Source organism: Bufo gargarizans, chromosome 2 (assembly GCF_014858855.1).
Source record: "Bufo gargarizans isolate SCDJY-AF-19 chromosome 2, ASM1485885v1, whole genome shotgun sequence".
Classification (NCBI taxonomy): Eukaryota; Metazoa; Chordata; class Amphibia; order Anura; family Bufonidae; genus Bufo; species Bufo gargarizans.
Window position 1 is genome coordinate 513,057,851 of NC_058081.1, and position 12,833 is coordinate 513,070,683.

At 44.0% G+C, this 12,833-nt stretch overlaps 1 protein-coding gene across 9 annotated transcripts in view; it reads right to left on the reverse strand.

Annotated features, from left to right (window-relative positions):
* Positions 1-12,833, reverse strand: part of C2CD5 (C2 calcium dependent domain containing 5) — a 66,981-nt gene that overhangs the window by 8,272 nt on the left and 45,876 nt on the right. For 7 of the 9 annotated variants that reach the window (XM_044281299.1, XM_044281298.1, XM_044281296.1 and 4 more), the window contains 7 exons: positions 11,106-11,195; positions 10,948-11,035; positions 7,567-7,653; positions 5,121-5,165; positions 4,856-4,957; positions 2,375-2,565; positions 1,806-1,952 (listed from right to left, as the gene is read on the reverse strand). In XM_044281299.1, the coding sequence (XP_044137234.1) occupies positions 1,806-1,952; positions 2,375-2,565; positions 4,856-4,957; positions 5,121-5,165; positions 7,567-7,653; positions 10,948-11,035; positions 11,106-11,195 (750 nt within the window). The remainder of the gene's footprint in view (positions 1-1,805; positions 1,953-2,374; positions 2,566-4,855; positions 4,958-5,120; positions 5,166-7,566; positions 7,654-10,947; positions 11,036-11,105; positions 11,196-12,833) is intronic. The other 2 variants (XM_044281301.1, XM_044281297.1) reach the window with 1 other exon arrangement.

A 12,833-nucleotide genomic window follows, 5' to 3' on the forward strand; every position in this document is an offset into this window, starting at 1 on the left:
CCAGAGCACGTTTTCCAACTACACAGCCTGACTGCTTCTACCGGACTGGAGGATCGGGACAACTATCAAGTATTCACCACTACACATCAACATCACAGACTCTCCTCTACAAGTTCAGGTAGGTGTGACAGTGTCACATATAGATACTTATTACAGAGGACAGCAGACGTGGTAGAACCCCACTTCTAGTCACTGGTACTTAGGTGCAGTTAGAGAGTAAGCGCAGGAATTCTTCTTTTAATGTATGCACATACTGACTCCACCAGCAGATGTAACTCAGGTTTAGAACAGGATAAGTAATGTGATTTATGTACACAGTAATTCCACCAGCAGAATAATGAGTGCAGCTCTGGAGTATAATACAGGATGTAATTTAGAGTCAGTACTTGATATGTAATGTAATGTAATGTAATGTATGTGCACAGTGACTCCACCAGCAGAATACAAAGAAAAAGGGGGTTAGGGTACTTTCACACTAGTGTTTCTTTTCCGGCATAGAGTTCCGTCACAGGAGCTCTATACCAGAAAAGAACTGATCAGGCATAGCCCCATGCATTCTGAATGTAGAGTAATCCGTTCAGGATGCATCAGGATGTCTTCAGTTCAGTCATTTTGACTGATCAGGCAAAAGATAAAACCGTAGCATTCTCCGGCGAAAAAAACTGAATACATGCCTGAATGCCGGATCCGTCATTTTTCCCCATAGGAATGTATTAGTGCCGGATCCGGCATTCAAAATACCGGAATGCCGGATCCGTCCTTCCGGTCTGCGCATGCAAGATACAAGACGGATCCGTCTGTCCGCATGACAAGTGGAAAGACAGATCCGTTCTTGCAATGCATTTGTGAGACGGATCCGCATCCGGATGTGTCTCACAAATGCTTTTAGTCACATCCAGATCGGCGGATCTGGCCGGCCGTTCCGACGACGGAACTGCTTCCCGGATCACACTGCCGCAAGTGTGAAAATAGCCTTAGTCAGCACATCCCAATGCGCAGGTGCGCTTTGCTATGGCTAGAAACAAAAAGAAAAAGAAAAAAAAAAACACAAAGCAACAGCACTCTGCAAACCAAATAAAGTACAATAATGCCATAGTAATAGAAAACATTCTGATGCTAATGCTACGCTTATTTTGTACAAAACCATTTGGCCCGTCTGCCAAACGTCAAGGCGATCTCTAGAAGACGAGAACCTAACACTAAATGCTACCTGTTATGCACCATAAAATTCAGGGAGTGTGGGTTCCAAATGCATGCTGCTTTTTTTTAAATCATTTTTGGTGCCAAAATGGCCTCCATTAAATTTAGGGGATACAGGTACCAACATGCATGCTGAGCCCACTCTATACCTCTGCTGGTGCCAAAAGGCTTCCAGTGAGTGCAGGCTACAGCTTTATACTTACACTAATTAAAATCAGCCTATCCACCAGCAGAATAGTGAGTGCAGCTCTGGAGTATAATACATAAAATTCAGAATATGTAATACAATGTATGTACACAATAAACTTCAGCAGCAGTACCAGAGGGCGAGTTTTCCACTACGTTTGTTCCAGTAGCTGCAGCTTCTTCTAGTGGCTGATTGATGGGGGTGCTGGGTCAGAACCTCTCCGATCTGCTATAGATGACCTATCCTACAGAAAGTCCTTGAAAAGCCCTCTAGTAGGCACATCTGAACACCCGTGCAAAGTAGATCAAGATTGGCATATAAAACACCAGCCTTGATAAATTCCCACCTATATGTAATATGGTGTTTAAAGGTGATAAATTCGTAGTACGGAGCATGAGGAAGAGCTGCTTCCACTCACCTGGTTCTTATTTGTGTTTTCCATAAAGACGCATTGCTTCATAATGTACGACACCACAGCGTTCCCCCCTAAAGCAGCAACATGGGCACGGACCATAGCGAATACTTCACATATAAAGGCATGGAGGAATCCGCTCACTCCTCCTTCCTGAGATAAAACAATGAGAGTGAAAGGTTATCGAGGATCAAACAACAAAGGGCAATGTCACTTAAAGAGACATTTCTGTTATGTTCTGCATGTGAAACAGATTGTTAGCACTTATTAATAAGATCCTGAGGCTGAAAACCTATTCTGACCTAGACTTGATCACACAGCTGAGGTCTCGTCACTATGTATTAGTGCACATCAGCGCAATCGGCAATATTCTGGACAAGGGGGAGATTTGTGCTGCTGCTGTGCTTAGCTCACTGAGGATCGTCACTAATACACTGTCACAAACCCTTAGGTGTCTGAGCAGGACTACGCGAGGCTGGAATTTCAGACTCTGAATGTTTATAAAGTTTCCATTCCAACTCCTCACAAGTTCCAAGGCCTTTGCTTACTGGCAGTAAAAGTTCTTGGCGACTTACCTCACGCAATGACGTTGTTTCTCGTATGAAAAACATGTTGATAATACCAAGATATTTGGTTATTTTGGCCCTTGGTATAAAGGAAAGAGGAGTCATCTTGACTACGGTAACGGTTGGACTACCAAGAGCAGCACCGAAGCGGTTTTTCAAGTGACCCTCACCCAATGGACTTGCCTTATCCAGAGACGTAACTATAAGAGATGAAAAACTGTGGTAAGAGCAGCGGTGAAGAGACGGACAAATGAACATACGGACGACAGTAAGGGTCTTATTGTCAACTAGGTGACGGCAGACAGACACCATATTGGAGAAGCTCAGCCTTGTGGCGTAAGGCAGAGGTGACAGGAAGGGATATCTATGGAGTATAGTCATGCAGATCATGCCAGTGAAGGAGTAATAATGGTGGCTTGAACAGAAGGACATTCCTGCAAAAGAATCATGGATGAAAGAAAATTAAAGCTGAAAAAAGAAAGAAAAAAAAAATGGAGGAAGCAAGAAGCGCAAATTTCACAAATATTCATTGTGAGTTGGAAAAGAAGAAATCACTGGACACGGGAGAGTGTGAAAGTTGTAACGTAGATTGTGCTGTTCATATTCTCCAACGTGGGGGATTAACCAGCTAATGACCCTGGAGCTGGACCTGTGCGTTACATCAGGGTCTGCCAGCGTAAGTGGCAACTTATCCTGATAATTAACGCTTAAGGGTCCGTCACCCTATGCTGATCCTTAGTTAAAGCCTGTATTACAGTCCAGAGCTGCACTCACTATTCTGCTGGTGGAGTCACTGTGTGGATACATTACTTATCCTGTACTGATCCTGAGTTACATCCTGTATTATACTCCAGAGCTGCACTCACTATTCTGCTGGTGGAGTCACTCTGTGCATTCATTACTTATCCTGTACTGATCCTGAGTTACATCCTGTATTATACTCCAGAGCTGCACTCACTATTATGCTGGTGGAGTCACTGTGTGGATACATTACTTATCCTGTACTGATCCTGAGTTACATCCTGTATTATACTCCAGAGCTGCACTCACTATTATGCTGGTGGAGTCACTGTGTACATACATTACTTATCCTGTACTGATCCTGAGTTACATCCTGTATTATACTCCAGAGCTGCACTCACTATTCTGCTGGTGGAGTCACTGTGTGGATACATTACTTATCCTGTACTGATCCTGAGTTACATCCTGTATTATACTCCAGAGCTGTACTCACTATTCTGCTGGTGGAGTCACTCTGTGCATTCATTACTTATCCTGTACTGATCCTGAGTTACATCCTGTATTATACTCCAGAGCTGCACTCACTATTATGCTGGTGGAGTCACTGTGTGGATACATTACTTATCCTGTACTGATCCTGAGTTACATCCTGTATTATACTCCAGAGCTGCACTCACTATTATGCTGGTGGAGTCACTGTGTACATACATTACATTACTTATCCTGTGCTCATCCCGAGTTACATACTGTATTATACTCCAGAGCTGCACTCACAATTCTACTGGTGGAGTCACTGTGCACATCCATTACTTATCCTGTACTGATCCGGAGTTACATCCTGTATTATACTCCAGAGCTGCACTCGCTATTCTGCTGGTGGAGTCACTGTGCACATACATTACTTATCCTGTACTGATCCTGAGTTATATTGTGTATTATACTCCAGAGCTGCACTCACTATTCTGCTGGTGGAGTCACTGTGTACATACATTACATTACTTATCCTGTACTGATCCTGAGTTACATCCTGTATTATACTCCAGAGCTGCACTCACTATTTTGCTGGTGGAGTCACTCTGTGCATAAATTGCTTATCCTGTACTGATCTTGAGTTACAGCCTGTGTTATACTCCAGAGCTGCACTCACTATTCTGCTGGCTTTTACTGGAAACAGATACATCCCTACACCTAAGATGAGCTCTTACAGTCCTGTGCAATCACCGAATAAGCAAGAAATACTGGGAGATTTCACCTCTTAAACCGCAGAATTCTGAGAGCAGCTGTAGAGTAACGAAAGACGTACAAAATAAGTATAATAATGATCCGATGTGGACATACACTTTAAATGAGGCTCCATAGAACTGGCTCATTCACCGACTATACTTTGTACTGACACAGAACCAGCAGGGGGCACTACTGAGCTATGGAGTCCTGAAGGCAAAATAGGATTTGATCAGAGAATAAGTAAAGCTACAGACTAGATTTTACCTGTCAGATGATGATAACCATGGCTCCTATTGCTATAAATTGTGATGATTCAATGATTTTATGGATCTGGGTGACCGTGGCCACTGCTCTCCTAAGATCCAGTATTAAGAATGAACTGCACACCCAGTGTCTGCCGCTATCTACATACAATCGGTTTCACACTCTGCTCTGGCGAGTTAGATCTCTGTAGCCCTGCCCCCACCGTGGATCACATGTCTGCCTGGAAGAATCAGCACAATGAAGAAACACACAGCGTCCTACTTGTTTTTACTGATCCGCGTCTTATGGTCTGAGCCCTCATTTTAATGTGCTCTATCCAGCTGCTGCATCTGTCTGCAAAGGAACCGTAATCAACGGCAGAGGCTGGAGACGTACGGACAGAGACAGAACAAAAAGACAAAGAAAAAGATGGATGATGTCTTCTGCTCATCACAGGCCTCCTGATGAAACAAAATTATCTGCATCTCCAAGAAACAAAAAAAGAATCAGACAGTTACCAAGGAGCAGCCGGTAGCAGCAAACTTACCTCTCTGAGGTGCACTGGCTGGAGATCCTGTCTTCTCCTGGAGATCTGCAGGAAGACAAGACATAGACATGTGTTTATATCCTTCAGTCAGAGCTACTCCCTCTGCTACTGCTGACAACCAGCCTCTGTATCATGTCTGACAGGTTGTCACAGCCCCGCCCCCTGTTACTGACATCACTGAATATAATAGTAATATAATTACACTGTGATCAGACATGAGATCCACACACCTTATACTACAGTAACAGCTATTCCATCTATTACTGCTGACAACCAGCCTCTATATCATGTCTGAGAGGTTGTCACAGCCCCGCCCCCCATTACTGACATCACTGAATATAATAGTAATATAATTACATTGTGATCAGACATGAGATCACACACCTTATACTACAGTAACTGCTATTCCATCTATTACTGCTGACAACCAGCCTCTATATCATGTCTGACAGGTTGTCACAGCCCCGCCCCCTGTTACTGACATCACTGAATATAATAGTAATATAATTACACTGTGATCAGACATGAGATCCACACACCTTATACTACAGTAACAGCTATTCCATCTATTACTGCTGACAACCAGCCTCTATATCATGTCTGAGAGGTTGTCACAGCCCCGCCCCCTGTTACTGACATCACTGAGTATAATAGTAATATAATTACATTGTGATCAGACATGAGATCACACACCTTATACTACAGTAACAGCTATTCCATCTATTACTGCTGACAACCAGCCTCTGTATCATGTCTGACAGGTTGTCACAGCCCCGCCCCCTGTTACTGACATCACTGAATATAATAGTAATATAATTACACTGTGATCAGACATGAGATCCACACACCTTATACTACAGTAACAGCTATTCCATCTATTACTGCTGACAACCAGCCTCTGTATCATGTCTGACAGGTTGTCACAGCCCCGCCCCCTGTTACTGACATCACTGAATATAATAGTAATATAATTACATTGTGATCAGACATGAGATCCACACACCTTATACTACAGTAACAGCTATTCCATCTATTACTGCTGACAACCAGCCTCTATATCATGTGTGAGAGGTTGTCACAGCCCCGCCACCTGTTACGGACATCACTGAATATAATAGTAATATAATTACACTGTGATCAGACATGAGATCACACACCTTATACTACAGTAACAGCTATTCCATCTATTACTGCTGACAACCAGCCTCTATATCATGTCTGAGAGGTTGTCACAGCCCCGCCCCCTGTTACTGACATCACTGAATATAATAGTAATATAATTACACTGTGATCAGACATGAGATCCACACACCTTATACTACAGTAACAGCTATTCCATCTATTACTGCTGACAACCAGCCTCTATGTCATGTCTGAGAGGTTGTCACAGCCCCGCCCCGTTACTGACATCACAGAATATAATAGTAATATAATTACACTGTGATCAGACATGAGATCCACACACCTTATACTACAGTAACAGCTATTCCATCTATTACTGCTGACAACCAGCCTCTATATCATGTATGAGAGGTTGTCACAGCCCCGCCCCCCATTACTGACATCACTGAATATAATAGTAATATAATTACACTGTGATCAGACATGAGATCCACACACCTTATACTACAGTAACAGCTATTCCATCTATTACTGCTGACAACCAGCCTCTGTATCATGTCTGACAGGTTGTCACAGCCCCGCCCCCTGTTACTGACATCACTGAATATAATAGTAATATAATTACATTGTGATCAGACATGAGATCCACAAACCTTATACTACAGTAACAGCTATTCCATCTATTACTGCTGACAACCAGCCTCTATATCATGTGTGAGAGGTTGTCACAGCCCCGCCCCCTGTTACTGACATCACAGAATATAATAGTAATATAATTACACTGTGATCAGACATGAGATCCACACCTTATACTACAGTAACAGCTATTCCAGCTATTACTGCTGACAACCAGCCTCTATATCATGTATGAGAGGTTGTCACAGCCCCGCCCCCCATTACTGACATCACTGAATATAATAGTAATATAATTACACTGTGATCAGACATGAGATCCACACCTTATACTACAGTAACAGCTATTCCATCTATTACTGCTGACAACCAGCCTCTATATCATGTCTGAGAGGTTGTCACAGCCCCGCCCCCTGTTACTGATATCACAGAATATAATAGTAATATAATTACACTGTGATCAGACATTAGATCCACACACCTTATACTACAGTAACAGCTATTTCATCTATTACTGCTGACTACCAGCCTCTATATCATGTCTGAGAGATTGTCACAGTCCCGCCCCCTGTTACTGACATCACTGAATAGAACTGTAATAACATTAAACTGCCAGATATATATCTGGAAGTATATGTTTTTGTGTACACAGTACAGTAAAGGGTTTTCCCAAATTCCCCCGGGGACTCACCTTTAGCTGGAGAGAAGGGTTGCATTCCGGGAGACTCTGATGATAATTCTAAAGAGAACTGGAGAAGCTCCTCTGTGTCTGCAGAAACTTGTACAAGATGAAAAAGGTCAGTGTCAAGGGATTCTTGAGGGTCGGAGGGGGAAAACGACACACCATATTATGTGACAGCATCTATAATAACAAGTTTTTGCTGCAGGCGGATTAGAATTGCTCCAGATCAGTTTGTTGTCCAGGACAGGAGAGAGGTTTGTGTTCGTGCTCATGTACATGAACGTGAGCCAGTCAGGCCCATGCTGCGTACCTCAACCTGCAGCCTGCAATGCGCAGGCACCGACCGTGTGCCCCACTGTCTGCGAACCCATTCACTTGAATGGGTTCCGCAATCTGTACAGAAAAAAATAGTGCATGTACTTCTTTTTTGGGGTGCGGAAGCACACCGTATCATCGGGATTGCAGACCTATTCAAGTGAATCCGTCATGCGGTAAGCAGATGGCCGTTGCCTGTATATTGCGGAATATGGGCACAGCTGGGCAACGGACATGTACATGAGCTCTTACTGATATTACGGCATACATATTAGGACATCCTCAGACATCATCCACAACTCCCTCCTCCGTCAGGCAAAACTCCATCTGTCCTCCTCCCTCAGACCAAACTCTCTCCTACCTCAGACGTCAGCCAAAACTCCCTCCCACTAACTCAAAAGTCCCTCGTCCCTCAGACGTCAGTAAAAAAAAATACCTCCTCAGCCGTCAGGTGTCAGCCATCAGGTGTCAGCCCTCAGCCTAAACTCCATCAGCAGTCAGGGGTCAGGCATCAGCCCTTAGCCTAAATGCCATCAGCCGTCAGGTGTTAGACATCGGGTGTCAGACATTGGTTGGCTGGGGAGGGGGCGGCACAAAGCGTACATACAGGGGTCGCAGTTGCGACCGGGCCCGGCACACCAGGGGGCCCGGCCGCCTGTGGACCCCCCGGGCCCTAGCAGTCAGTGTTCCCTCTAAGCTGCGCGTGTGGGCGGCCGCGCAGCAATTATTGTGGCCTCGCTCAAAACGTTATAATCCCCACTCAGCCACATCGCACCACTCAAGCTGCTGGCAAAATGCCAGCAGTCAGTGCAGTGACAGAAACGTGGCATGCAGACTCATCGCCGCCCCAGCAGCTTGAGCTTAACATCTCTCCCTCTGTCATGCGCCTCCTGCCCCGTCTGCCGGCTCCTCCTACTTTATGAATGAAGCAGGCAGGCGGGGCAGGAGTCGCATGACAGAGGGAGAGATGTTAAGCTCAAGCTGCCGGGGCGGCGACGAGTCTGCATGCCACGTTTCTGACACTATCACTGCATTGACTGCTGGCATTTTGCCAGCAGCTTGAGCGGCGCAACGTGGCTGAGCGGGGATTATAAAGTTGTGAGCTGGGCTACAATAATTGCTGCGCGGCCACCCACCAGCGCAGCTTAGAGGGAACACTGACTGCAGGGGCCAGGGGGGTCCACAGGCAGCCGGGCCTGGTCGCAACTGCGACCCCTGTATGTACTCCACTGTTTGTGCCGCCCCCTCCTAATATGTATGCCGTATGCTGTTTAGCTCAAAGAGCACTGTCTAAACTGACACATTGTAACACCCTCAGCAGTAAGAAGTATTAGGAAAGGGCAGCTTTTCAGACTTTAAATGTGAACAACAATGTGTCTATTTACTGACACAAAGTAGAGATATAAAAACAGTTGGGAAAGTGTCATAGTTTACTAGTCCTAAAACATTATTAAACAGTTAACCGGACCAGGCCAATTTTTATTTTACTCTTTCCTCGAAACTTTGTTTCAATACTGTACGGAGCTCCTGCCCCGTACAGTATTAGGCCTCATACACACGTTATTCCGTGATCCGTGTCCGTTTTTGTTTCCGTGTGTCTTCTTTTATTTTTGGAGGATCTCCAAACATGAAGGAAAGTAAAAAAAAAATCTAAGTTTAGTTTGCCATGCAAATGATAGGAAAAAAACGGACGCGGACGACAATCTTGTGTGCCTCTGTGTTTTTTCATAGACCCATTGACTTGAATGGGTCCGCGAACCGTTGTCTGTGAAAAAAATAGGACAGGTCATATTTTTTTCACGGACTGGAAACACGGATGACTAACAACTTGAAAGTCAATGGGTCCGCAGAAAATCCCAAAAGTCGTGTGCATGAGGCATTAGAATGAGGTTTTATGCGAATCGACTTCAGATGGAACATCCAAAGTTGATTCGCTCATTCCTAATAAAAACTTTTGGGAAAAAAAGAAAATAATTTTTTAATGGTTTTTTTTCTTTTCTTTTTTTTTTAAATGTTTTTTTTACTGTAATTTTTAGTCCCCTTTTCATCACCTGTACCATAGACTGCAATAGAATACTACTAAAGTCTATGGGATTCTGACAGTTTGCCTATTAAGTTATGCCCCAGGCACACCTTAACAGGCAGTTTCCAATGATGGGCCTGGGAGCCAGGTTGCCATAACAACTGATTGCAGACCTGCAATTTCGCTGCTGGGGCTTCAATCAGAGTGCAGAAGTATCCCCCTCCATCTAACTGCTCAGATGCTGCGTTCGCTATTGAATGTGGCATCTGGGAGTTAAATGACTGGGATCAAAGTTATCTCCAATCACAGTCATTGCGGCTGGAGGTCTGCTGTATTATACAGATGATACCCGCCGTGTATGGAGCAGGTTCAGCATGTGAGCGTGCTCTATACGCCTACACTGCACCAATGATGTACAGTTATTTTGTGGTACGTATAAGAGTTAATAGTTCGGATATTTTTGGAGCAGCAATGCTAATTATGCCCATTTTTTATTGTTTATTTTTAGATTTAAAATTTGGAAGAGGGCGATTTTAATTTTTTACATCCCTCTTAGGGGAATTAAACATGTGACTGTAGACTATTGCAGTCTATGGGTGATGCTTCCTACTTCCTACAGAGTTCTGCTGCAGGCAGGGCTTAGCAGGCAGTTTACTATGGCAGGTCTGAAAGCCTTCACAAGGCAGCCAGGCTGCCATACCGACTGATCAGCACCCACTGACTAACCTCTTATATGCCACAGTCATTACATACCACGTTATCTGAGGGATTAAATGACTAGAAACAGAATTATCTGCAAGCTGGTTATTGGGCTTGGTGTCAGCTATACTACAACTCATGAGCTTGCTCCTCAAAAGTACAGTTATATCAAGATGTGCAAAGTTTAAAGTGGGCCCTACACATCACGATGTAACCTCCAGGCTGCAGTAACATTTCAGGGGACATGCTCAAAGCATGTGCCAGGTGGTTTTACGGAGCTTGGTGAACCGCCACTAGAAAAACCCATGTCTCATGCAGTGACAACACTACTATCCGTTCATTCGGCTCCTCACCTCGCGGTAGCGGAAGTTCTGCCTTGTTTTTACTGGTCTGTAAAGCATCTTGCTTGTCAAAGGTAATTGCCACTGCAGTGACCGCGACCTGCAAAGAAATGTTAAAGTTACCACCACCACTGAGGCAGACTGTTACCACAAGAACAGATTCGAGTCACCTGTATGGACTCGTCCTCCGGCACAGCGACCGTGAAATTGACGTGACAGAGGCAGCATGGGATCATGGAACGCAGCTTAAAGTACAGACTCTAAGGGGGAAAAAAAGGGAGAACTCGGATTACTCCACACGTTACCTACACAGCAGGAGGAAATAAAGAGGCTCAAAAGGCTGAATGTACATTGAATGTACATTGGCTTAAAAACGGCCATATGTGGCCGAAATGTCGCTGCTGTGCCAGTTTTTAATGAGCGTTTAAATGAAAGTATTTGCCATGGGAATATCAAGGTGCCTTGGATTGTCTGCACACTAATAGTATTCTCCCAGTTGATGGAAGACAGTTCATACTTTGTACAAAAAAATAAATAAAATAAAAAATGTCATAAAAACATCACGGGATATGAGCAAAAAAACATAAGTGTATGATTATTATTATGGTGTTCTTTTAGTGTTGTATAATAGAAACAAATAGAAATAGAAATGATGCGCTTTCAGTTCATCAGGAATATACCCATTTACTGATAGGAAGAGAGATCTAGAAAATGGTGAGGAAACACAACTGTATTAGGCTGCGTTCTTAACTCCGGCAGTCTGTTCTGATGGAGGAAAAGACTGGACACCACCGTGCACAGCCGAATCCCCATTCACTGTAATGGGATCCAGCCGTCGTCAGTCATATATGCCGACTTTCGGACTAACAAAAAATGCTGCATGTAGTATTTTTTGTCCTGCCAAATGCCGACATGTATGCCAGATACAGTGAATTCTGTTGCTCCGCTGGAACAAACTGCCGGAAATAAAAAAGCAGATGTGAATCCAGTTTAAGAAAGTTGCAGATTTTTTTTCATTACACAAACATTCAGCTTCACTTCCAGATGAACCCAAAAGCCTTGTCTACACTCATGACCCCACTATTATGAAGCAATATCTTCTCATCAGGGAACCTGCCACCACCATAATGCCCCACCAACCACCCAGTGTACCTTAAAACGCTGTTCATCAAGCCTCAGTGGATGTTTTTGGTTAATTTGTCCAATGGCAAACTTTGCAGAAAAAACGGTTTATTCCCCCCACATAGTATGCAAAAAGAACAATGGTTCCGCATATGGTCGGAAAAAGAACAGAGTGGACAAGGAAAGAAAATACATTCGTGTGCATGAGCCCTAAGTCAGACATTAGGTGCCAGAGATACCGCACATATGTATCTGTTCTCAAGGCTTGTGCAGAAAGCCCAACTGCTGTGTTCTTTGCTTTAGGCTAAATTCACAGGACCATATGTGTGTTGCTGTCCGCAAAAAAAAAAATTAAAAAAATTAACGAATGTCGTACGTATGGCATCCGTTTTTTTTTTTTTTGCGGATCCATTGTAACAATGCCTATCCTTGTCTGCAAAACATATAGATAGCACATGGTGTGCTGTCCGCATTATTTGTAGACCCATTAAAATGAATGGGCCCTCATCCAATCCGCAAAAAAAATAAAAAAAAATTTACCGAACACAGAAACAAAATACGTTCATATGAATGTAGCTTTAGAGGCTCAGTGTGCAAGCGCAGAGTCTCTGCAATTCACTCCCAACTTTCTGGATATATCAATGCCAAAGAACTGCAGATGTGACAAAACTTGCCTCCCATGGGAGAGGAAGTAGGGATGCCTGCAGGCAAAGGCCCCACACACCATACCGGACTGCCAGAAGAGAAGAACACTCCAGCGGGACCATGACGAACAA